At 43.7% G+C, this 25,064-nt stretch overlaps 1 protein-coding gene and 2 long non-coding RNA genes across 7 annotated transcripts in view; 1 reads left to right on the forward strand and 2 right to left on the reverse strand.

Annotated features, from left to right (window-relative positions):
* MYLK (myosin light chain kinase) overlaps positions 1 to 25,064 on the forward strand; it is a 282,724-nt gene that overhangs the window by 119,033 nt on the left and 138,627 nt on the right. For 4 of the 5 annotated variants that reach the window (XM_058731151.1, XM_058731150.1, XM_058731148.1 and 1 more), the window contains one exon: positions 22,159 to 22,366. The exons of the other annotated variant lie outside the window; for it this stretch is intronic. In XM_058731151.1, coding sequence (XP_058587134.1) covers positions 22,159 to 22,366 — 208 coding nt within the window. The remainder of the gene's footprint in view (positions 1 to 22,158; positions 22,367 to 25,064) is intronic. 5 annotated transcript variants of the gene reach the window in all.
* Positions 5,872 to 12,073, reverse strand: LOC131512436 (uncharacterized). The gene is made up of 4 exons (XR_009262131.1): positions 11,965 to 12,073; positions 11,229 to 11,293; positions 6,184 to 6,339; positions 5,872 to 6,093 (listed from the first exon to the last, which is right to left on the reverse strand). It is a non-coding gene; the product is annotated as an uncharacterized LOC131512436 (long non-coding RNA).
* On the reverse strand, positions 14,312 to 24,003 carry LOC131512435 (uncharacterized). Its single transcript, XR_009262130.1, has 2 exons — positions 23,846 to 24,003; positions 14,312 to 14,592 (listed from the first exon to the last, which is right to left on the reverse strand). It is a non-coding gene; the product is annotated as an uncharacterized LOC131512435 (long non-coding RNA).

A 25,064-nucleotide genomic window follows, 5' to 3' on the forward strand; every position in this document is an offset into this window, starting at 1 on the left:
TGTGTTGTGCACACTCTGTCCTCGTGGCATGCCCTTCTACCAGCATCTTCCTGCCTCACCTCTCAGTCTGGTTCTTCCCCGTCTCTGCCACACTTCTCTCCGAGCCAGAATCCTTCATTGGGCCTCAGTCTGCAACTGTCCTCTGGCATCACCTCCTGGTGCTGGCTTCCCAGTCCTGGTTAATTTATCAATTTATTAATTTATATCGTTAATTTATTCAGTCACAAAAGAAGGACATGGTGCTCAATTATGCTCTCAAGAATACTCCTGTGGGAGTTGGGGAAGGGGCACTGGTGAAAAATCTTGTCAAAAGACTAGGTGGTATTGGAATAGCTTTTTGATATCTGGAACCTTCTTGCCTGTGATCCTATTACTCCCCTGAAAGGCTACAGTGGAAAAAGCATGAATTTAGAGACCTTGTACAAATAACTTACTTACCTGCTTTGACCTTCATTTTCCTTACCTGTAAAATTAGCATAGTAATGCGGACCTTCCAGGGCTATTGGGAGGATTAAGTGAAATGATGTGCACAGTGAGGTCAAATGTCCATGCCCTCCATCCTGTGTAGCAGGAGGAAGAGTGGAAGGCCTTGGAAGGCCTGTGCTGTGGTCTTTGTGACCCTGCAAAAGTGTTAGAACCCCAGCCTGACCTGCTTGTATGTTGCTTAGGAGAGGAGCTGAGAAGTGACAGGAAAAAGGTTTTGTGTGCAGTTCATGAGTTAAGAGAATATCACTTAATTGTGGGCTTGATGGAAAACATTATGTGAAGTTGGTTTAGATCTTTCCAGAGGTCTGCCAGCAACCTCAGAAGTGGAGCCTTATTGAAAACAGCTGGGGAGGAGGTTGGCGCCCAGCCTCTCCCTGCTTTTCCATGCCCCAGAGCTGTCTTGCTCTGTGGACAGAGCTCAGCCCCAGGACTCTGCCAAGGGCCCTGGCAGCCTCAGCTGGGGACAGGCGGTGGCTCTGCCCAGCTGCAGACTCCAGCTTAAAGGTTGAAACCAGTTAAACCACAGAGGATTTGGCTAGGACTGCCAGTTAGTATTTCTTTCAGGGCTTGGAGTTAACCACTGACTTGAGTCCTTGCAGGATGAGTTAACTATTGTGAGGTTCTCCAGGCAGAGGCGAGGGCTGCCTGCTGGGCGAGTGGCACATGGACTCCATTGTCCTTTGAAGTCCTCTGAGCTGTCCTGCTGGGCTCCAGCTAGGGAATGAGGACGCTGTTCCAGGCACCCATGTGGAAGCCACCCCGCCCACCGCTGTGAAGGGCCTTCCATGGAGCACGCTGCCTGCTCTGCTACAGCCAGAGCCCATTTGGTCTCATTCCAAATGGTCATCAGCCATGCTGACTTCAGCCAAATTTTCATAAAGGATGGTGTGTCATTCTCTCAGCCTTCCTTTCTGAGGGGACTCACAGCTAGTCTCTTTCTTTATTTAGTCTCATCAAAATGTGCTCCTAGCAAATTTGAACCTAAGTTGTTCAACTTTTTTGGTGCTTTGAAAGTAGAATATATTCATTGTAAAAGTAAAAATTGAAAATACGGAAAACATGGAAAAGCAAATAATCCCACCACTAGAGATAATAGCTTTTACATTTTTGTAGATTTCCTGCTAATTTTTTTCTTTTATAACAGGAAGAAAGTATGTGATTATTAAATGACATCTTATCCATATTAAAAAACTATAGTTTGTAAGCTCCCTTTTTACTTTTTAATGAACATTTTCGTACATGCCTCAAGATTATAATTTTTAGCAATGTATATAGTATTTTACCTTCTTGTTGTATTGTAATTATTTTATTTTGTTTTATTTTATTTTATTATTTTTTTAACATTTATTTATTTTTGGGACAGAGAGAGACAGAGCATGAACGGGGGAGGGGCAGAGAGAGAGGGAGACACAGAATCAGAAGCAGGCTCCAGGCTCTGAGCCATCAGCCCAGAGCCTGACGTGGGGCTCGATCTCACGGACCACGAGATCGTGACCTGAGCTGAAGTCGGACGCTTAACCGACTGAGCCACCCAGGCGCCCCATGTATTGTAATTATTTTAAATAGACTGTATTAGGCTTTGGATTTCTAGTATTTAATCTTTTAAATAACTTAAACTTACATCCATTTTCCAGGACATCTTTGATAATTCCTAAGGCAGATAATAGACTTAGTGAATCTTGTTAAGTCTTTTGATAGCTATTTCCAAACTGTTAAGGTAGCCATATGCAATCAGCATGACTATGCTAATCTTATAAGAAAGAAAAATGAAGATCAGATTATTACCCTCACATCAGTAACATTTAAAAATTTAACTTTCCCCGACTCTCATAAGTATTAGTAATCACTTTAATTATTAACACACTTTAATCAAAGATATTACATTTTATTTTACATTTGCTTGCTGCCTTTAAATTAAACATTTCTTTGTATATTTGGCTGCCTCATGAACTTCTTGGTAATATCCTTTACTTTTCCCATTATGTGTTCTTTTTATTTAGACATATAGACATTTTATATATGGAGGATCTCCACCTTTGTATTCTGTATATAATTTAGATATTTTTAGTTTGATTACCTTTTAATTCTGGTCATGGCTTTACTTTTGTACAAAGGTTTAAATTTATGTAGTGACATATCTTAAAATTTTTTTTCAATATATGAAGTTTATTGTCAAATTGGTTTCCATACAACACCCAGTGCTCATCCCAAAAGGTGCCCTCCTCAATACCCATCACCCACCCTCCCCTCCCTCCCACCCCCCCTCAACCCTCAGTTTGTTCTCAGTTTTTAAGAGTCTCTTATGCTTTGGCTCTCTTCCACTCTAACCTCTTTTTTTTTTTTTTCCTTCCCCTACCCCATGGGTTTCTGTTAAGTTTCTCAGGATCCACATAAGAGTGAAACCATATGGCATCTGCCTTTCTCTGTATGGCTTATTTCACTTAGCATCACACTCTCCAGTTCCATCCATGTTGCTACAAAGGGCCATATTTCATTCTTTCTCATTGCCACGTAGTACTCCATTGTGTATATAAACCACAATTTCTTTATCCATTCATCAGTTGATGGACATTTAGGCTCTTTCCATAATTTGGCTATTGTTGAGAGTGCTGCTATAAACATTGGGGTGCAAGTGCCCCTATGCATCAGTACTCCTGTATCCCTTGGGTAAATTCCTAGCAGTGCTATTGCTGGGTCATAGGGTAGGTCTATTTTTAATTTTTTGAGGAACCTCCACACTGTTTTCCAGAGTGGCTGCACCAATTTGCATTCCCACCAACAGTGCAAGAGGGTTCCCATTTCTCCACATCCTCTCCAGCATCTGTAGTCTCCTGACTTGTTCATTTTGGCCACTCTGACTGGCGTGAGGTGATATTTGAGTGTGGTTTTGATTTCTATTTCCCTGATGAGGAGTGATGTTGAGCATTCTTAAATTTTTTTTTAACGTTTATTCATTGTTTTGAGAGACAGAGAGAGCCAGAGCATGAGTGGAGGAGGGGCAGAGAGAGAGGGAGACACAGAATCTGAAGCAGGCTCCAGGCTCTGAGCTGTCAGCACAGAGCCCAACGCGGGGCTCGAACCCACAAACTGTGAGATCATGACCTGAGCTGAAGTCAGACGCTTAACTGACTGAGCCACCCAGGCACCCTTGTAGTTACATATCTTTATGGGTTCTGCCGTTAGTGTCAAGCTTGGGATCTCTAAGATTATATCTGCATTTCTTTTCTTTTTTTTTTACTTTTAATATTTTATTTCAACCAAAATGGATGTTTCTATGTATAGTGTGAGGCAGGGATCTGACTAAGATTTTTTTCAAGTGATCCATATTTAATAATCCAATTTTTCCCATTAATTTGAAGCCACTTTTATCATATACTAAAGTCTCATGTATAAACTTTGTTTTAGGATTTTCTGGACTATTTTACTAACCACTATGTATACTCTTGTATCAGAACCAAAATGGTTTTTATTATTATAGCTTTTTAACATTTCCATATCTAATAGCATAATCCCACTGAGTACTTTGAAACCAAGGGCAAAGTACTTTTCATTATTGATTCAAAACATACGTTGTTTAGAAAGTTTTGAAACTGTCATTATATGGGAACTTTGCACTTACTAAGTTTATTCCTAGATGAAGTGTGTGTGTGTGTGTGTGTGTGTGTGTGTGTGTGTGTGTACTTTTTCTAACTGGTAATAGTTACTACACATGAAAACAGTCTTACTTTTTGAGTAGTTAGTTTATAACAGAATAAAGCCAATATCAGAGATATATGTGTAGACTTTAATGCTTTTATTATTGAACAAAAAAATACTAAAAATTAATGAACCATGCTTTCAACTCATAAAATCAAAGAATAGAACAAACTGAAGAAAAACAGAAGCAAGATATTTATACAGAAGAAGTAAGTTCATTGTGAAGTAGGAAAATGATATTAATTAATAAATTTAAGGACTATTCTTGGCAATATGACATAGGTAAACCTAACCAGGCCAACCAAAGAAAAACACAAAATGTAGAAATGAGACTCTAACCACTGATCTGGAGTTGACAAAAAATGACATTTTCATGTTTAACTTTGATAATACACTTGAAAATCTTGAAAGAAACAGATTTTTCGAAGAAAATAGGAGCTGCCAAAATCGACTAAAAAAGAAATTGAAAACGTGAAAAGTTTTGTGGAAGAAACTGGAAAGGTTGAGGAAATACATCCTGAAAAGATGCTAGACCAGATAGTTTCGTGAGTGAGTTTATGAAACCCTTCAAGGAATGCGTCATTCTAAGCTCTGTATTTGTAGCACAAAGGTTATTTATGTTGCAAATGGAATATTTCTTTCATGTCCTCTCTCACCTTAATGCATTCAGTTCCATTAAATTCTTAGAAAACTGGGACTTGGGTTGGAAGGTATCCCTGACTGACAACATCCCAGCCAGATGGTTCTTTAGCCTCCTTATGGACGCTTGTGCAGGTGGGGATCTACCATGTTACATTTATGTTATCCCTCCTTGTATGAGCCTAAATCTGCCTGCCTACATGATGGACCCATATATCCCTGTTCTGTCCTCTGGAGCTGCACAACACAGAGAGTCTGTTAGATAAGAGCTCTTCATATATTAAAAACAGATACGCTCTTATTTGGTGTGTTTTATTTCAGGCTAAGTATATCTACTTCCATCAGTTAATCTCTATGTTCCTTCAGTAAATTTCTGTTGAACACCTGCAAGGTGCCAGCAGGGCAGTGACCACTTTGCAGATCATGAGCCCCTTCATCAGTGTCCCATTAATGTGTGGCACCTGTATCTGGTGGTCAGGCTGAATGGGACTGCCTTCTCCTTATTTGGACACTGTGCTTTGTTAGTGGCTTGAGAGTGAGTAACATTTAGGAGACTTTGGCCCAGCTCCTTTTACACGTGAGCTACCTCCACCTCAGATTTTGCCTAGTTGAGGATTTAGAACCTTCACATGACTTGTTCTCTTTTCATTTCTATTTATTTGGACCTTTGGTCCTTTAGAATGTTGATTCTGTTAGCTAACATGTTATGCTCTGCAGCTCTCTGGGGGCCAGTATTGATGCCAACTTCAGTTCTCCTGAGCAGACTTGTGTAATCTTCGTTCAAGTAATTAATAAAAATGTTGATGCAAGGGAGAAATATGGAGTCCTGGGACCTACCAAAGAGACTGTGTCATTAATTTAAAAATACATATTATTGATCACCTAGTGTGTGCCAAGCAGAGTGCTAGCAGTTGGTGATTCATCGGTGAACCAAACCATTATAGTTCTTTCTGGGGGCAGCAGATACAGCCTATTGCTGGGACAGATGAGAGTAACCATGCATAGAATGAATGATACAGTGTGATAAGACCCTGAAGGAAGAACACACAGTGCCATGAGAACATAACAGCATGACCTCATTTGGGAAATCAAGAAAGGTGTCTCTGAAATGACACTTGAGCTGGGAGAGAAGAGAGATCAGCCAACCATCCATCCACTCAGTAGTGGATTTAGTAGTCATGCTGGGTATGGAGAGAACTTCAAAAGAGGTGTAATGTCTAGTTCCCCCTCTTGAGTAACTCACAGTCTTACAAGGAGTGGTGCCAAATGTGCCTGGAATAAACAAAATCATAACCTGTGTTAGTGGTAAAGGTGCTGTCATCCCAGATTGTTATGAGCCATTCTGACTTAAAGTATTCTCACTTTTTCCAGTAAAGTCATCCAGCTATCCTTGGAGTTCCAATATTTTGATGTTGAAACTTTTATAACACCGACTCCTTCTTGCACCTGGAGGCTGCCCATAAATCACTTGTCAGATAATGCGTCCTGATTCTATGGAAAATATGGTCACCGTGCTTGCTGTGGGGCAGAAAGAAATATGAAAGGTGATGTAATGGCAATTGGTTGCCCCAGATTTTCTGAGATAGGCCTGATTTTAAACGGTCTGTTTTGAGATCAGATAAATGTCTGCTGGCTTTAAAAATGTAATCCCTTTAGATAATAGTGTAGGTGCAGGAAGTTGGGAGGTGGGGGAGATCAGAGGGGGCTGGATAGTTGGAGAGGCTTTCTAGAGAGGGAGGGAGTGGTCCTAGGGGAGTGGCAGAGGGGAGGGATGGAGCATCTTGGACTTTCTCCTCACTTGGTTCTACTAGCCGTGCACATTGCTAGGGTGTCTGTCGTATTCACCTAGCAGTGTATGGTGTGTGCTTTTGAAAGGGCAAAATTAGGAGGGTAAAGCTGATGTGTGACACATCCTATATGCAAATATAAAAACTATAGTTATCTCCTTTTGCAAATGGGAGATAACAGAGAATTGGTTGTATTAACATTTAGCTCTGACTTTGGGATATTTTTCTGGGCTTTATAAATAATTACTACCTACTGAGAGACGGAGTCTGTATCAGATTGGATACTGTCCCCAGTATCCAATCTGCAGGTGTGTTTGGAGAACTAGGCCCTCTTGTGGCCAGGGGTCAGGAGTAGCAGTGGTCTGAGCCCTGAGTGCTGTTAGGGGTCTTTGACTTAGAGCAGGCCTTGGTGAGTCGCGCAAGTCAGACTTCCCTGTGTTCCATGGGTCTTCCCCTCAGATGACCCAGCAGGGCAGTCAGAGCCGAGAATTCTCTCTGCCATGGCCCGCATTCGTGGCTTGCACCCTGGTGGCAGATCCTGCCAGGGGCAGCAAAATCAGTTCAAAAGAAGCTGAGTGAGGGCCAAAGCAACATTGGTTTTTTCCATTTCTCCTTGTCCAGCAAAAAGAAGGAAAAAAATACCGACTTTGGAAATGGGACCCTGGCCCTGGACCCAGCTGTGAGGCTCTTAAAACAGAAAACGGCTTTGGAATAAACAGTGCTCTCATGCTTGCATCCTGCAGCTCTCTGGGGGCCAGGAGTTCTGGGGCCCCAGGCGTGCCCATTCCTTCTAGGCTGTAGACTGGCCTGGCTCCCCTCTGTCTCCGGGGCAGGAACCCCCTGACTTGTTCAGGCTGCAGCAGGCTTGGTGGAGGGGGCAGGGAGTGTTACAGGAATTCCCAGAGTCTGGGGGCTCCCTGAGAAGGTGAGTGGTGTGGGTAGAAGGAGCTAAGCTTTTCTGGAATAACGTGGGCTCTCTAAGGACATAACAAGTTTACAGATCCTTTTCCCATACCCAACCTGAAGATGACCTTTTTTAACAAACAACAGAAAGTATGAACCAAGCAATTTCTCAGGAGCCCCCAGGACCACTCCCAACAGTCGGCTTCCCCCCAAAACATCCCATCAGCACATTCTTCCCTAGAACCTGCTTCTCCTGCCACTTCCTGCCACTCCCCAGGGGACCAACCCCACCCATCTTTACCTCTTCCCCACCCCTCTCGTCAGGCCTGGAGGTGACTATGGCTGACTTGCTTCATTCAGTAAAGGCCTTATGTAGGGTGACCCTGGTGCCTGCCAGCGTGTCTAACAGCTGCTTGGACTGCACCTGGAATTCTCTCAGCTGGTTTGCCTCAGCAGTTACCTACACTGAGGTGGGGGCAAGCCCAGCCTACAGACTCCTTAACCCATGTTAGTAACAAGAGCTTTTACGTAACGGTGGCACTGTTTTTATTTGTTCCAGTTCTCTGTGACAAGAAAAGGAGAGCAGATGCTCCAGCTTTCTGTAGATGTCTGTTCACCATCCTTCTTGGATTAGGGATGTTCTAGGGGTTGGGGAAAAAGGCCTATTTGGGCTGCAGCACCCCCTGCATAGCAAACCTTTGAGCTTCTCTTACAGTAATCTTGGAAATGGACTGGCTGTGAATCCCTCTCTAACAGCTGGGGGTTGTTTAGGCCAAAGCAGGATCCACTGACCCTGTTCACCGGCTCTGGGGGTGTAGGAGGCACCTAGACTTCTAGGCAATGACTATAGCTGCTATTTGCAGGGCTGGCCTCCTCTGGGGACGAACATACTTGGTACCAGCTCAGCTGGGCCCCAGTCCCTCTGGATCCCTGAGGATCACATAGGCGAAAGGGACATTGGCAGGTTGGGGGAGGGGGAGAAAGTTTGAATTTTGTTTTGACTAAATAACTGGGCAGCATTTCCCCTCCATTTTTTCTAGATGCTTCTTCAGAAATAAATTTCAGTGGCTTGGACTGGGAAGTCTAAATCTGCTGTAAATGAGTGTTTTGAACTAGGATTCAAACCCCTCTGATATTCCCCTGCCCCCAACACGCCCCCAACACACACCCAGTGAAGCACCACATGCACAGGCATGCTCACAGTAGGACCTCGTTTGAGGGTCTTGGCAGTTGTGTCTTCTCTCTTTCCTGTGTCCCCTGGAGTCCTGCCCTGAAATTCCTGAGCTTGTGTAAGAACTTCACCGCGGACTAGATCAAGCCAAAATAGCTGCCCTGGTTATACCGGAACTGTCTGTGGAGGGACATTCAGAGAACTGGAGGGAGCCCCAGGGCTCTGCTGGCCTGCACCTGCACTGCCCCGCCTGGGATCCTCCTTGGTTCAGGAGTCACCTCTGCTGGCCCATCCCAGCATGGGGTCCCTGAGGGGCTGCCAGAAGGATCAGCAGAGCTACTGGGGACCATCTGGCTTCTGGTAAAGCTTGAATGGCTTATTCTAGGGACCCAGCCCTTTCAGTCGCCTAGCCCAGCTCCCTTGGAGCACAGCACTGTGTTGAGAGGTGGCCTGGGATTCCTGCTGTAGTAACCACAATGATCCTCCCTCTCTACATGCTCCCACAGTCCTCCACACAAGCCTCTCTCAGGGCGCTGTCTATGCTCTGACAGGTTGCACACCCCTGTCATCCAGCACACCGGGAGCCACTCCTGGCTGGAGAACTTGCTGTATTCATCTTACTGCCTGGCCCAGAGAGAAAGCCTATGTGGGTAAGGACAGAGTGAGGCAGAACTAGGCAGGGACCAGGTCGTGCAGGGCCTTGTGAGCCATAGTGACTGGATTTTATTCTAGTGCAATAAGAAGCCATTGGAAAATTTTTAAATAGAGAAGTAACTTTGGTCTCAATTACATTTTTTAAACTTTTATTTCTTGATTTTAATACTTAAAGCTATTGTGTTACAGGCAATGTAGTGTTTGGCAAAGGGATACACCTATAGGTATTTGAAACAAAACAATTCAGAAATAAGTCTACATACATATGACTCATTGATTTTTTTTTTTTATTGTGTAAAATATACATAGCATAAAGTTGACCATTTTAACCATGCTTAAATGTCCCATTCAGCGGCATTAAGTGCATTCACACTGCTGTGCAACTGTCCCCACCACCCATTCTCCCAAACTTTTTTCATCTTAGAAACCTGAAACTCTATACCTATTAATAATAATTCCGCATGCCCCCTCCTCCTACCCCCAGCAACCACCGTTGTGTTTTCTGACTACTCTGGGTACCTCCTAAAAGTAGAATCAAGCAGTATTTGTTCTTTAGTGACTGGCTTACTTCATTCAGCCTGATGCCTTCAGGGTTCATTCATTGTATTGTGTATCAGAATTTCCTTCCTTTCTAGGGCTGAATAATATTCCATCCTATGTGTGTACCACCTTTTGTTTTATGCATTCATCTATTGATGGAAACCAGGGTTGCTGCCTTCTTTTGTCTATTGTGAATAATGCTGCTACGAACGTGGTTGTGCAAATAACCATTCAAGTCCTGGTTTTCAGTTCTTTAGGGTTTATACTCACAAGTGGAATTGCTGAATTATATGGTAGTTATATTTTTAATTTTTTGAGGACCCTCCATACTTTTTTTCCATAGCAGCTATGCCATTTTACATTCCCCCCAACAGTGCGCATCCCCCCACAATATTCCCCCCAACATTCCCCCCAACAGTGCACAGGGCTCCAGTTTCTCCTTGCCAACACTTGTTATTTTCTGTGTTTTTTTTTATAATGGCCATCCTTAAAATGTGCTTTTATAAAAAAGAAAATGGAAACTTGTAAAATTATGGCAACATAAACAAAAGCAGATGAGAGAAGTCAACAGGCTGATGGACAATGGAAAGTGAATAGATGACTGACTGGCTTTGGCTTCAGCATTTTGTGTTGTGCAGTGCCTGTGGTTAGGGGAATGGACAACAAGAAAAATAAGCTAGGTTGTGCCAGAAAATTCCTAAAGGGCTGAGGAATTGGAGGCATCAAGTACTTTCAAAGCCTGGGTTGTGCAGTGAAGCTGAAAACTGGAGGGTTGATTAAAAGTCTAATAAGAATCAATTAGGCCTGGATCCCCTCCCCTCCTGTGCTCTGTGCACCAGACCACTACTCCTTCTCTACACTCTGAAAGACCAAAGGTTCTCTATGGAGAGACTGAACCTGACCAACTCTCAACTCCTGGACACAAGGCCCAGCTGAAGCCAGAGGTCTATGGGCAAGTCAGTATACTAAATAAGAGCCTCATGGCCTTCCCTCATTCCCAGTGCTAAATGCTGGTAGACAGATGTAATTACCATGTCCCCATCACCACCATCAAAGCAGCAAATGGGAAGATTCTTCTTTGTGGAAACAGATCATCTCGAGAGAGAATTTCCACAAAAATTGACAGTTGAGGGTTTTTACCACTTTACTGGGAGGCCCAACAAGTTGCCAAGGCCCCACCTGTGTGCATGGAGCTTTTTAATTTCTTCACTTATACATATGAACATCAGTGGAGGATCATCAGATGTTCAAGGGAAGCCTCTGTTAGGAAAGAGACAAAAAGAACCAAGAAAGGAACCAGATAGAAATAGAGGCCACAAAAAACAGAAGACTTTGAAGAAATTTAATCTCACCTTAGAGATAAGATGTTGCTTCCATTAAACAAGAAGAGGCTATTATTCAAAACAGCTTTGAAAAACTGAAAAAGAAAGAGTTTTTTGAAGTTAATGATAGCCAAAATAATAACTTCAATAGACTGGAAAATAAAATTGAGCGTATCTCCTGGAGAAAACAAAAATAAGGAAGAAGGAAATAAGTGAGAAAAAAAAAAAAGAAATGTAGAGGGTCAACTAATTGGGCTAATATCCAACTCATAAGAGTTCTAGAAAAAGAACATTTAAAAAAAACACAGTGGAGCCAGAATTGTCAAAACACAAATTCCTAAAAATCGAAAGACAAAGTTTACCAATAATGAGGAGACTATTACCAAAGATCCAATATGAGTGAACAGAGAAGGCACCCACACAGGGCCGCCTGGGTGGCTGAGATTGTTAAGTGTCAGACTTAGGCTCAGCTCATGATCTCCCAGTTTGTGATTTTGAGCCCTGCATCAGGCTTTTTGCTGTCAGCACAGAGGGTGTTTGGGATCCTCTATCCCCCTCTCTCTTTGCTCCTCCTTCTCTCTCTCTCTCTCTCTCAAAAGTAAGTAAACATTTTTAAAAAGAGAGAAAGCACCCACACAAAGGCAAATCTTCATGACATTTTAGACTGTCAGAGATAAAAGGGAAGATTCTAAAAGTTTAGAAGTAAAACATGCACACGTGCGCGTGCACAGCACATCAGAGATGAGCGATCGGTGTGGCACCGTACCTGTCAGTAGCGACACTGAATGCCAGCGACATTGCTTTCAAATGCCATGAAATAATACCTTCAAAATGTTGAAGAAAAAATTTTTTTCCATTTAGAATTCCATTCCTAGATGAACTGTAAGTTGAGCATAAAGTTAGAATATTGACACTCAAAAATGCCAGCTTTAAAAATTGTAACCTTCTATGCATTCATTCTTAAGAAACCACTGGAAGAGGATATATTCAGTCAAAATGTTGATAGACACCAGGAAATGTCCAAGAGATGGGGAAGGACCACTATCCATCAGGCTTAGAAAGCATCCAGTTTAGATTGGAGGAGGACAAAATATTCCAGGAAGGATATCTCCAAAGGAGAACAAAATCAAAGCAAGTGGTGAATTAATTATCTGATGTGTTTGATCATTACTGAGAAGAAGTTTATAGTTCTCCTAAGAAGTTGAGGTTCTTAAAAAAGCTAAGAAAAACAAAAGTATGGCAGTTATTAACCCTAGAAAAAATGAAAAGTTCAAAACATTTAATTGTAATATACTCTGCAACTGGACAGTGAGCAAAGTTGAAATGAAAAAGTACTATACATTGACATAAAAAATGTGTGATGTTATTATTGGAGGTTAGGGGAGGTGTTTAAGGGGGAGGGGGATTTGAGAGCTAAAAGCTCAGATTCCATACAGAGAAGTTAGGAAATAATCCCTAAGATTAAAAAGAATAAAGTAGTAGTTATGTATGGCTGTTGTTTAGAAATATGGGAGAAAATACCAGAAGAAATGGCAGCAAGAGTTGAAGATGATTCTCTAAAGGAGGTAGAAATTGGGGGTGGGAGGGGTGGAGCAGAGGCTTGCTTTTTTGTTGTTGTTGTTGTTGTTATGACTTCTAGTACCAACCGATATTTTGGTCATGTACATGTATTGTCTTGGTAACAATAAAACCATTAAAAAAAAAACATGTTTGGGGAAAAAAAAAAAAAGCAAAACATGTTTGATCGTGTTTTTCTGCCCTACAGGCAGTCAGACACTGACATTGAACAAGGAGCAACTTTGGACTCCTTACCCGGCATGATTCTCTATGCAGATCAGGATACTTTGGGGCAACTGGGGCCTGGAGAGGACATTCTGCCATAAAGTAGCAAGCTCCTATGTCTGCTCTCTGCCCCTTGTACCGGGTGTTTTCTGACAGTATCGCAGAGACACTCTCCTGGCCATATTGATGCAGACAGCCTGAAAGGTCCACTTTCAAAACCCCACCTGCTCCCTCCCTTCCTCACAGCCTGCCAGCTGGGAGAATCCAGGCAGAATGCACGCTTTGTGTGGTAACGTGTATGTGGAGCAGGTGTTGGGTCACAGGGGCAGCCTGGAGAGACTAAAAATTGGAAATCAAGCCAAGGGGACCGAGTCAAGAGGTTTTGGGGTTGTTGGGACCCTCGGCTCGTTTTTGCCCACCTCTGCTTTTAAACGGAATACTTCATATTCTCAGAGGGTCCTCATCATACAGAACCTTTCCGGTATGACCTGTGGCCAGTTTTAGAGTCTTGTGGTATCTGGGCTCTGCTCTTTGAGGGGCAAGGAGGCATTGCCAAATGGTCTGCGTATTGTTTGGGGAGCAGTCCCGAGATGCATCTGTTCTGCCAGTGAGGTATGTCTGTCTCTCCTTCCAGGTCCAGCCACGACTGGCTAGAAACTCCAGATTTATTACCCCAGATTTATTTCCTTTCTGACACTCACCCATGCCCTTGAAATTCCAGGCCTGCATTAGTCAGTGAGGCAGAAATCAGGGGATAGTCTCTGTCTCCAGGGTCCACGTGGTGTTACAGGAGTGGAATGGTGGTGCAGTCAAAAGTACAGACTGCGTGTTTGTTGTGAGATGTGTTCTGTGATGCTACATAAGAACAGTGATCGCTTCTCAAGTAAATATAATAAGTCCATTCAACTAAAGCAGAAGCTGTTCTCAAAGTATTAGGTTTTTATCTAATTGAGAGTGTAACACCTTGAGGGTGTCTTTAAGGATGTGAGTTGTATAGGACGAAGCCCAGCAAGCCTGGAGGTTTACAAGTATGCATGTTTCTTAGGGCATTTTCACACTGTCAATAAAGCTGGGAGCTGAATGGGTTCTGGGGTACCTTACTATGAAGAATTATTTACTCTGAGGAGAAGAGAGAGATCTAACTTGTAGACTTTCTTAATGTGCTTATCTCATTTGATCATTAACTTTTCCATGCAAGTGGATACTGGTATCATCCCATCGTACAGCTGTGTAAACTGAGGGCCACATAAGTTAAATAACTTGGCCCAGGTTAGGCAGCTGGTAATCGGTGCAGGCAGCATTCATACACAGATGTGTCTGATTCCAGAGACTGTATGCCTTCCCAAATTAGGACTCTTGTTTGCAAGTGACAGAAACCACCTCTACCTGGGCTAAGCAAAAGAGATCAGTTGTCTTATACAACTGAGTGAATCCTGAGTCCAACACAGTTCAGTCAGGCAAGGTCTCCATCTCTTTTCTTCACTGTGCGTGTAATGTCTTATTCAGCAGGTGACTTCCTCTTCTTGGGTGGGGGCAAGAACACAGGGGCGGGGATGGGAGAAGAGGATAGCTGTAGATAGCTTCAGGCTTGCATCTTCCCAGCTTGAGATCTCTGTGAAAAGAGACAGCTTTGGTTTCCCTTTATTCTTACTTAAAACTGCAGTGAAGAGCTCTGATTGGCTGGCTTGGATCATCTGTCCATTTTTGGAGCCCAGGCACATTGGCCAGGAGGCAGCTGACTGACTGGTGTTCCCACCATGTGGTAGGCAGAGGGGCATGGGGTGTGCGGCTTACACTGGGGAAGGTGGGCAGGAGATCTTGAGCAAGTCAAACAAAACCAAGCCACAGCACATATTTGTTAAAATCTCTGCAATGCCACATGCCTCCTGTTAATATTTTAATATGTCTGAGAGCATATCTCAACCCAGTAGCAGAAATGGAGAGCTCCTGGGCCAGCCTCATCAGCTGGAGAGGCCATGTCCTTGAAAGTCATCATGAGAACGAGTAAACCGAGAACCCCAGGGCTTTGTGAAGAGAGGCTACTGGTAGGGCTTAATAATCCTGCAGCCACCCCGGAGCAACTGGGAGTTTAAACAGAAGGACACTTGCTGTCATAAGGAAACTATGAAGTTACGGGAACTAGGAGAGCAAATATGTAAGGAGTCCTGATTACACTTAGGATTTTGTTTCTTTGTTGGACTGCTTCAGGTGTTTTTAGGTGTTTGTATCATTAAAAGGGAATCAAATAAAAAAAAGTTGCATGCATTGGTAAGCTTGATTTAGATAAAGGAAAATAGATTTTTTTTTTTTGAAAGATTCTGAAGGGCCTGGGGTGTAACCCAAGGCTGCCAAGACATCGCCTGCCTTGTGCTCTGAGTGGGATGAAACATGAAGTTCTCAGACAAGGTGCCCATGTCTTGGGCCATGGAACTTGCCATAAAAAGTGGAAGTGGCTGATCACAGAGGGAGACTTTCGGCATCTGTCCCTGAAGACATATGTGGCATTTGCTGAGCCACTTTGAGGAATGGTTCTTTACATTCTGATTTTATTTCTCATGGAACCACTTTTGCCCTCACTGTGTCACCTTGGACTAGGGGCAGGGTGTGCCAGCAATTTCAGCTTTTCACTAACTGCTGTTTTTGGCTAGTCTGATCTCTTCCTGATGGATTCTGTGTGTTCAGTTAAGGCTTTTGACTTTTGGCAACGGGATTATTCAAAGTGTCTGCCTGTCTATAGGGCTGTGTGCCAGTTGCTAACACAGACACAGACCCCCAAGCTTGGTCATGCCATGCCCGTGGCTCACCCTTCACTCTTCACCCTCATAATACATCCATGATGTCAGTTTTATAGACATTTTTTGTGGTTGAATTTGTTTGGGGTGTTAATGTTTTCACTCTCCTTTCTGTGCATCATATGCATTTATTTATTATCTGAGTGAGCTTATACTTGGAGTTGGAACAGAGGATTCCTCTTCAACCAGTTCCTCGGCACCATTGGTTTATTTCCCGTTATTTTTTAGTTTTCAAATCACCAGCCCTGACCAAGTAATTTATCATAGGGGAACTTGTTTGTTATGTAAGAAACAGCCTTGAAATAGGGTAAGAAGTTCAGAATCTTGTGTTGCAGGCAGTCAGGGAATTATAAGCCGGTAGACAGTCATGTTGCAGAGTCTGTATTGTCCTGCTCAGGGGAGAAACTTCCGCCTAACAGGTTTCTGAAATGTCCATCTGCTGGGCTCAGCCATTCCCAGCATTGATTCAGTGACTCAATGAGATTCCAATGGATAGTCTTGGGTAACCCCTCGAGTCTACTGTTCCCAGCCCCGAAGTTTTTTAGCTCACGGCTCATGGTTTCTTTGTCTACCTACCTTCTCAGCTCTCTAGCATCCCACTGGATGGCCTGTTTTCACCCTGGCCTCAGTGCAATCCTGGTTTCTCTCCTCTTGGTCTCCCTCCGTCTCCAATAGGGGCGGACTCTCAGATACATCTCTTGCCCGACCTGGCTGATAACATCAGCCTTCAGTTGTGTGGGCTTGCAGTGTGCATGTGGAGACAGGCCTGACCAGAAACAAAGGACTTGCAGGAGATCATCAAAAACAGCAAAATCACCCTCTGTCTACCACTCCCCAAGCTAAGAAGACAGACATGTTGCCCCGAGTCTTGCCAGGGTTGTGGAGACAGGGAGCTTATCGCTCCTCTGGGCTTAGGCTGTGGTAGGCCATGGTAGCCTGTCCTGAGCACCTTGGAATAGACTGAAAGCCCTTCACACATGGCAGAGAAAAATCAAGTCTTAGTGCCTTTAAGAATGTTTCATTTTTGGTCATTAAGTAAATTTCAAAACAGCACCAGCTTTTGAAAAAATGTCTCTCGAGTATAACAGGTGGGTGTAACATAGCAGCTGAGCAACTGCCCGCTTTCTCCTCATCTCCCAACACTTACAGAACGAGCCCCCATTCCCTCTACAGGCCTTTTGAGGACATAAAGGTTCGTGAGGACGTTTTATGGAACTGGAGCACAGTTTTACTATTTTAAATTATTATAGGGGTTATGGTTATTCTATCTTTATTTTTATGACAAGTTGTTGGTTATGCTCTTGATTTATTTGATCCCAGGCTTTTGTTCAAGAACACAACCTCCAATTAAATGTGGTTACTGTGGCAAAAATATGATTCTCCTTAGAATGACCCTCTGTGGGGCTGTTTCCAAAAACTCATTATGGTAAAAAGGCAAGGCTAGCTGTTCATGTTCGTGAGCATGTCTCCTTGTGGTCACTTGGTTTTCCTGTATGGAGGATTAGAGGGTAGGAAGGCTGTGGGCTGGACCCAGAGGAGACTAGAGGGAGAGACAGGAAGCTAAGTGGGTCACTATTCAGAAACATACTATCTCACAAATGGCCTTAGGTATCAGGAGCTGTTTTCTCTTCTGTGAAAGAAGGAATACAACCTGAAGAGGCTAGGTAGCTAAACCAGTCCCAGGACTCAGGCCTCAGGTCTCAAGCTGCCCTCCCTGTATCACACTGAATGTCCTGGGGGGTGTCTTGGGCACACGTATGGCACTAATCCAGTCTGTCTTAGACTGTTCACATTGCCATAACAGAAATACCATAGACTTGGTGGCTTAAACAATAGAAATTTATTTCTTATAGTTCTAGTGGCTGGGAAGTTCAGGATCAAGGCACCACTAGATTCAGTGTCTGGTGAAAGCTTGCTTCCTTGCTCTTGCTGTGTCCTCACATGATGGAAGAGGTGAGGGAGCTTTTCACTATCCCTTTTCTAAGGGCACTAATCCCATTCATGAAGGCTTCAATTTCAGGACCTAATGACCTCCCAAGGGCCCTATCCTAATACTATCACATTGGCAGTTAAATTTCAACTTATGAATTTTGGAGGAACACAAGCATTTACTCTATAGCACTGCCTGATTGTTACTCTGGGGGGACACCCAAGACTTGTTTTTGGCCTGGCCATATCTTTTATGAACTCTTTGACTTTTTCTCAAAGTGGAGAGCAGATATTACTTTAATGAGAGATTCAGGGTCTATTCGAGAAAGAAAAGACACGTATCAGTGCTTTAGGTTCTACAGTATTTGTCCTACCAAAAACATGAATTTACAATGAGGAATAGAGAGATCTCCACTTAATGTGCCATTTACTGACTAATCATCTACTTCTTTGGGCCTCTTTCCTCAGCCCTTTGGACTTAATAATATGATTGGCTTTGTGTGCTGTGTCACTGATACTCTTGGAGCCCTACCCAGACCCCCTTCACCAGGCCAGTATACCCATTCCCAGCCACTGTGTTGGCTAAGGGTTCACAGATGGGATTCCCTAAGCCCTTATTTTGGGTTCTGCTTCTGGATACCCCAACCCAAGACACTTCGCTCTTAGTGTTGCAAGAATGAAATGAGATTCTGTATGTGAAGGCCTTCTAAAAACTGAAGTATCAGTGGGTGTTTAGTGTGACCTGGGACCAAACTGCAAAATTTCTAGCTGTGGGTTCTTGGCTGAAGGTTCATGATGAAGGCAGATAAGGCACCCAGGGAAGGCAGGGCTGTTGTCTTGTATCCCAAAGGTGTGAACCCAGGCTTCTCTCTTTTTCCTACCCAGGAGTCCAGGATAGTGGACAGACAGTAAAAATGGGTTTACATAAAGCTGATTGTCTTTAAGTAATGTTAGGTAGTGGTGGAAGGTTTTTCTCGTATTAGGAAGATAAGAATTGGAGTTGCAAATCATTTAGACCTTGGAACTGAGCAAGGTCCCAGAAATCCTTGTGTGTGCTTCAGGTGCAAGGTGCTACAAAAGTCCTACTGCAAACTGCAACTTTCTAAGAGGTGCCAGTTTCAGCATATTTAAAAATTCCTGGATATTTATTTCAACAGGACATTTCAGGGGTAAATTGGCAGAGGAGGAGAGGGTGGTGTAGAAAGCAAGAGGAACATTGAAAGAGGGAGCTGGGTCCCTGAGGTCTAGAATACTTGCAAAGTCCCAGTTAATCATTGATGCCCCAGGGCCTGATGGGCCACCAGAGGTGGCCTGGCTGCAGGGGGCCAGAGTACTTGCTAATGGAATGCTAGCGATGCCTTTGGTGCAGTTAATGATTTATCTCCTCCCATTACAGTATTCTGCACTCCCTTTCTGTGACACTGTCAGGAGGCTGTCTAATCATCTTCTGGAGGTTAGGCTGGCTGTGTCTAACAGAGTGGAGGAGAAGACCATGGTGGTTTGCAAAATCACTATAGTACTTCCAACGGGCTGGGCTTCCTTTTGTAGGAAAGAGTGTCTTTCATTAGTTGTTTCCTAAAAATATGTTTTAACAAAGTAATTGTTGTCTGATGTTCCTTTGTATGAACCTTTGTGCCAAGATAGCGTCACAGGATGATGCGATTTTATATGGGTACACAACACTTATCACCATCAAAGTTGCATAATGTTTATTTGCAGAGTGCTTTTATTTCCATTGCTAGATTTAAGTACCTTGAGGGCCTTGACAGATTAATGAATGTTTATGTATTCGTTATACATAGTAATATAAAAAGAATACATATATTCATTTAAAATTTTTTTTCTACTTCACAAAGGCCAGCTATGTTACTTGCAGAAATACCAGAAAATACTCAGTAAAGAAAAAGAGGAGAGACCCAGAGATAACCACTGTTAACACTTTGTTTCATATTATAATAGATGTCAGACCTTATCTGTCCAAGTGAATGTGGCCCCCTTCAGCACCATCAACCTTACAATAGGACTTGAGGGGCACCTGGGTGGCTCAGTTGGTTGAGAGTCTGACTGTTGTTTTTGGCTCTGGTCATGATCTCACTGTTTCTGGGTTTGAGCCCCAAGTCAGGCTTTGGGCTGGCAGTGCAAAGACTGCTTGAGATTCTCTCTCTCTCTTTCTCTGCCCCTCCCCTACTCTCATTCGCTGTCACTTTCAAAATAAATAAGCTTTAAAAAAAAGAAAAGGACAGGGGTGGCTCAGTCAGTTAAGCATCCAACTTTGGCTCAGGTCATGATCTCATGGTTCGTGAGTTCGAGCCCCGCGTCGGGCTCTGTGCTGACAGCTCAGAGCTCTGGAGCCTGCTTCGGATTCTCTGTCTCCCTCTCTCAGTGCCCCTCCCTTGCTCTCTCTCTCTCTCTCTCTCTTAAAATTAAAAACATTAAAAAAATTAAAAAACAAAAGATAGGACGTGTTTTGGTGAAGCTGCAGTGTCTTCAGACATTGTTTTCTGCTTCGGGGGGAAGTGACTTCAGAATCTGAGCATTCCCTCACAGATACTCAGTCTCCGTCATGAATATGGTTTAGATTTCAATGAGAGAGGGATTTTTTGTTTCCAGAAATTATAGATAAGATGGGTAGGATTGATTTGAAGTTTTGATTTTGTTTTTTTGTTTTTTTTGCGTTTTTCATGGAGGCCAGACTACATATTAGGGAGGATGGGGAGGCAAGCCTCGTGAGGTTCATAAAGTGGCATTGAAGGGATGACTATGGAATAACCAGAGAGGGGATTATTCACGTTGGGGCTTTTTTCTCTGTGATTCCAGGCTTCCTTTCCTAGGAAGACATTTGCATGCTGGCTGCTGAGAAATGGGTTTGAGGATGAATTGATGGCTGGATGCCTGGGAATGGAAACGAGCACAGTCCAAAGACAGCTCCTGAAGCTGTTAGCATGTTTGTTTCTGCATTGGCGTGCTTAGGGGAGTCGCTGTGTTTGGATGCCGATGTGCAATGCATGTACCTGCTTTCCCCCTCTCTCCTTTGTACCGATATAGCATCTCTCTGACCTTGCTGGGGATGTGAGGAGGATTATTGCTATAGGTCATTGAAAGCTCTCTTTGTAAATGCAGTTTGGGGTCATCCAGCAGATTGTGGTTTTGTCCCATCCATGTCCATTCTCTTTTGTCTTGCAGTGGATACATGGGTAGGGAAAAAAAAAAAAAAAGCTGTTGCTACCACCAGTTTATAATGCAAACATTTTCTTTCTCGGGAGATTTTTGTGATGTTTTCCATGCATTTTCCAGTGCTAAAATCCCTTAATTCTGGGTCCAAGGCTGTGCATCGATGGGCCGGTCTGAATCCTGTTCCTCCAAAGATGAGTCCATTCTGAAGAGCCTGTTGAGTTTCAGGGGTTGGAGGGCCCTTGGGGAAACTTCTTTCTCTGAAACTCAAGGTGATTTCTTTTCTTGGAATTTGTCCCTCTTAATCTTCCCATCTATGGGGAAACATCTCTCTCTGAACAAGTTACTATAAGGCTACAGGTACTTAGGAAAGTGCTTACCACTTGGCACTCAATAGATGTTGGCGGCTGTTATTAGAGACAGCCGTCTAGAGCTGCACAGCTCCATGAACACATCAAGCAGAAACACATGTGTTGTTGTAACTTTTCTAGTACCGCATTAAGAAAGTGAAAAGAAGCAAGTAACATTCATTTTAACAATGTATTTTACTTAACATGTCAAAAATACTATATTTTCTATGTGTAATCAACATTTTTAAATGATCAAGGTAATTTTCCATTCTTTTGTTCGCACTAAGTCTTCAAAACTGGAGTGTAATTCACACTTATGGTGTAGCTCAATTAGGACTAGCCCTGTTTGGAGTGCTCCGTTGCCATGTGTGGCTACCATGGCTTCCATCCCGGGTGACTCCAGTCTAGAACCTTGCCACTCAGGGTGAGTTCTGAAGACCAGAAGCATCAGCACCATCTGAGACCTTGTCTGAACTGAAGAATCTCTGGCTCCACCCCAGACCTAGAGAAGCAGAATCTGCATTTAACAAGTGATTTATTTGAATATCCAAATGGGAAGCCCTGGTCCAGAATGCCCAGGCTTAGTCCCCACCCCCTGAAATTTTGATTTAATCTATCCAAGGTAGGAGCTGGGCACTAGTATTTTTTTAAAGCTTCCCCTGGTGATTCTAATATGTAGCCAGGCTTGAGTCACTTGCATAGTGGGCTCTGGAGCCAGGATGCCTGGCTCTGCCCCTTTCTACCTTTGAGGCCTCGGAAAATCTACCGAAAGACTCTCTGTGTCTAAGTTTCTTCATGCCGTGAAAGTAGTATCTGCTCCAAGGGATGTTATGAGGATTAAGTGGTTAATACGTGCAAAAGCACCCAGAACAACACCAGGCACATAAGAAGCACTCCTTAAGTATAAGCTCTCACCCTTTCTTCTTTTCCTTGAAGGTCCGGGGTTACCCAGAGCCCCAGGTGACGTGGCACCGAAATGGGCAACCCATCACCGGTGGGGGCCGCTTCCTGCTAGATTGCGGTATCCGGGGGACTTTCAGCCTTGTGATTCATGCTGTCCGTGAGGACGACAAGGGAAAGTATACCTGTGAAGCCACCAATGATAGTGGTGCCCGCCAGGTGACAGTGGAGTTGACTGTAGAAGGTGAGTTTCAGGAAGCGAGAATCGTGGTGGAGATGAGCTGTCAGTCTCCCCAAGGCCTGCAGCTCCTGCTTCTGCCCTTCTCGGGCAGAAGAGAAACCCACAAGGGAAAGCGTGCTGAGCTCTGAACTCAGGACCTTTTAGTCTAATGGGGGAAATGTGGTTCCTGAGAACAAGGGAGGCATCCCAGGAGACACGGTCAACCTCACATCACCTCACTTGCCTGCTCTAGCCTTCCTATGGCTTCCCCTCACACTGTGACTGAGACCAGACTGGCCCCACCTCGCTCTCCAGACTCATCAACCACTCCTGGCCAGGCTCCCTCCACTGTGGTCAAGCTGTCACCTCCCTGCTCCCCACCACCCTTCCTTCAGCAAGCCTCAGAGCCTTCCCCTGCCGTTCCCTGTCCTCCTTCAGGTCTCTGTTTCCAGGTCCCCTCCTTAGAGGACCCTTTCTGACCACCCTAACCCCAGAACTCTCCGTCTTCCCACTCCCCCTGAACCTCTAACTAGAAATGCTAGGAAGAGAAGGACTTTATATTGTCTTTGCTGTATCTCTAGCATCTAGAAAACCTCCTGGCATAGGATAGGTACTGAAATATTTGGAGAATGAATGAGCAGTGTTTCTTATCATCATTATAAAGTAATACTTGCTCATTTATAAAAATTTTGTAAAACTCAGAAAAATATATAGGAGATAAACATACCAATATGTTAACACTAATTATTTTGTCTTCCTTTTCCCCTCTGTACTTAAAAAATTCTATCAACTTTATTAACTGTAAAACTTCCAGGAAAAGCATTGACCATAAGTAAAACTGTTTCTTTTGCTGCTAGTGTATCCCCCACATGCTGAAGCCCCTCCACTGAGGAGAACATTTCCAGTTCAGGCCACTGGCTGCTGCTTAAAGGCCTGATGTCTGAAAGGACATGGGGGTTTGTCAGACCCTCAGAGTTATGACGAGGCTCCCTTGACCTCAGCTTATAAGCCTTTCCAGGGCTTATAAACCAGAAGGTCAGACTCACTTTCTCCTCTCTCAGGAGACAGTCTTCCCAACCTGGTTTTGAGGGACACTGTATGAGAGGATTAAGGTAGCCAGGGAAGGTTCCAGAGGGGGTGAGGTGCACCCGGGCCAATGTTTTCCCTGCTTCCCTACATCATTGAAAGACAGGCTGTTTCACAGAACAGAATGTGCATAGTTTGGATGCTTTCCCCAAATTATTTAACTGAGTGACTCATTCCTTTTAATGACCTTCAAGTGCCTGTGGGCTGGAGCATTCCAAATGGAAAGTGGCACCTGATCAGAGTCTCTGAGTGGCCCTCATCTTGGACAGTTCTGGTGCTGTGCTTTCCCCTACATTATGCACTTTTTCAATATCCATAAATAAAAATTACTTTCCCCCCTTGTATTGGTCAACTCAAGCTGCCATAACAAAATACCATAGACTATCTGGCTTAAATAATAGAAATGTATTTTCTCACAGTTCTGGAGGGTGTGTTTGGTTTCTGATGAGAGCTCTCTTCCTAGCTTGCAGATGGCCATTGTGTCCTCATATGGCAGAGAGAGAGCACCAGTGTCTCTTCCTCTTCTTATAAGGGCAACAGCTCTACTGGATTAGGGCCCCACCCTTATGACCTCATTGAACCTTTATCACCTCTGTGGCCCTTTCTCCAAATACAGTCACACTGAGGGGTAGGACTTCAACATATGAATTTGGGTAGACACAAAAGTTCAGTCTATAATACTCCTTTTCTGACTTTCTGTTTATTGCCAGGGAAATGGGGATTTATGAGTCAGAGATCCAAGGTTCTGGTCCCAGCTTTCACCAATCATATGTGTGACTTTAAACCTCTGGACCTCTGTTCCTACAGAATAACGGGTTTAAATTCAGTGATCTCTATATCCTGGGCTAGCCTTTGTTTTCTGTGATCCATTTTAAAGGAATGGAGTTGGTTAGGCACGCAGAGGAGGTACCTAAAACCCAAGTAATATGAAACCTTTTTTTTCAACTCCCACTTTTGAGGAGGTTAGAGCTGATGATCTACTAAAATTTTTTCCTGCATAATTGAGATGTGGGCAACAGAAAGGAAACAAGACAGGAGAGCTACAGAGGAAGGAGAGAAGACTAAGGCTCTCAATCCTGTCCCCTCCCATTTGGTTTTAATTTGGGGAGACTTAGGCTCAGACCACTTGAGACGTTTTAGGTTCTAATCCTAGGAGAGAGAATGGCCTAAAAGCTGCAGTGTCTTTAAATGTGAATGGCCGTGTATGCATTCTGCTTCTGCATCAAAGGGCCATTTCAGCTGTGGCTTAGGACCACCCTATAGATCATGGGCCTGGTGGGGAATGGAAATTCTTACAAAGGGGATCTAGCAGCCACCTGCCTTCTCACCAACTCTGTGCTAGGCTTCTTACTTGGAAAGATCAGAGGTCCTGGAATTAAGAGTAGAATTCATATGTGAAGACTCTTGACCCCCTAGTGGTCAGACTCAGAAGGCAGCGTTGTTAAATGGTCTTGGAATTTAGTTCCACTCATTTCTAACTATGGGGAATTTCTCCTTTTGGAGCCTTATTTCCTTTTCTGTACACTGGAATTAACAGCTACCCCACAGAGCTGTGTAAGGATCAGTGTAGCATTGGAAAATAGTAGGTACTGGGTAAATGTAGCCTTGTGATATTTGAACCCAGTATCAACATCCT

The sequence above is a fragment of the Neofelis nebulosa genome, chromosome 5 (genome assembly GCF_028018385.1).
Source record: "Neofelis nebulosa isolate mNeoNeb1 chromosome 5, mNeoNeb1.pri, whole genome shotgun sequence".
Taxonomy (NCBI): Eukaryota; Metazoa; Chordata; class Mammalia; order Carnivora; family Felidae; genus Neofelis; species Neofelis nebulosa.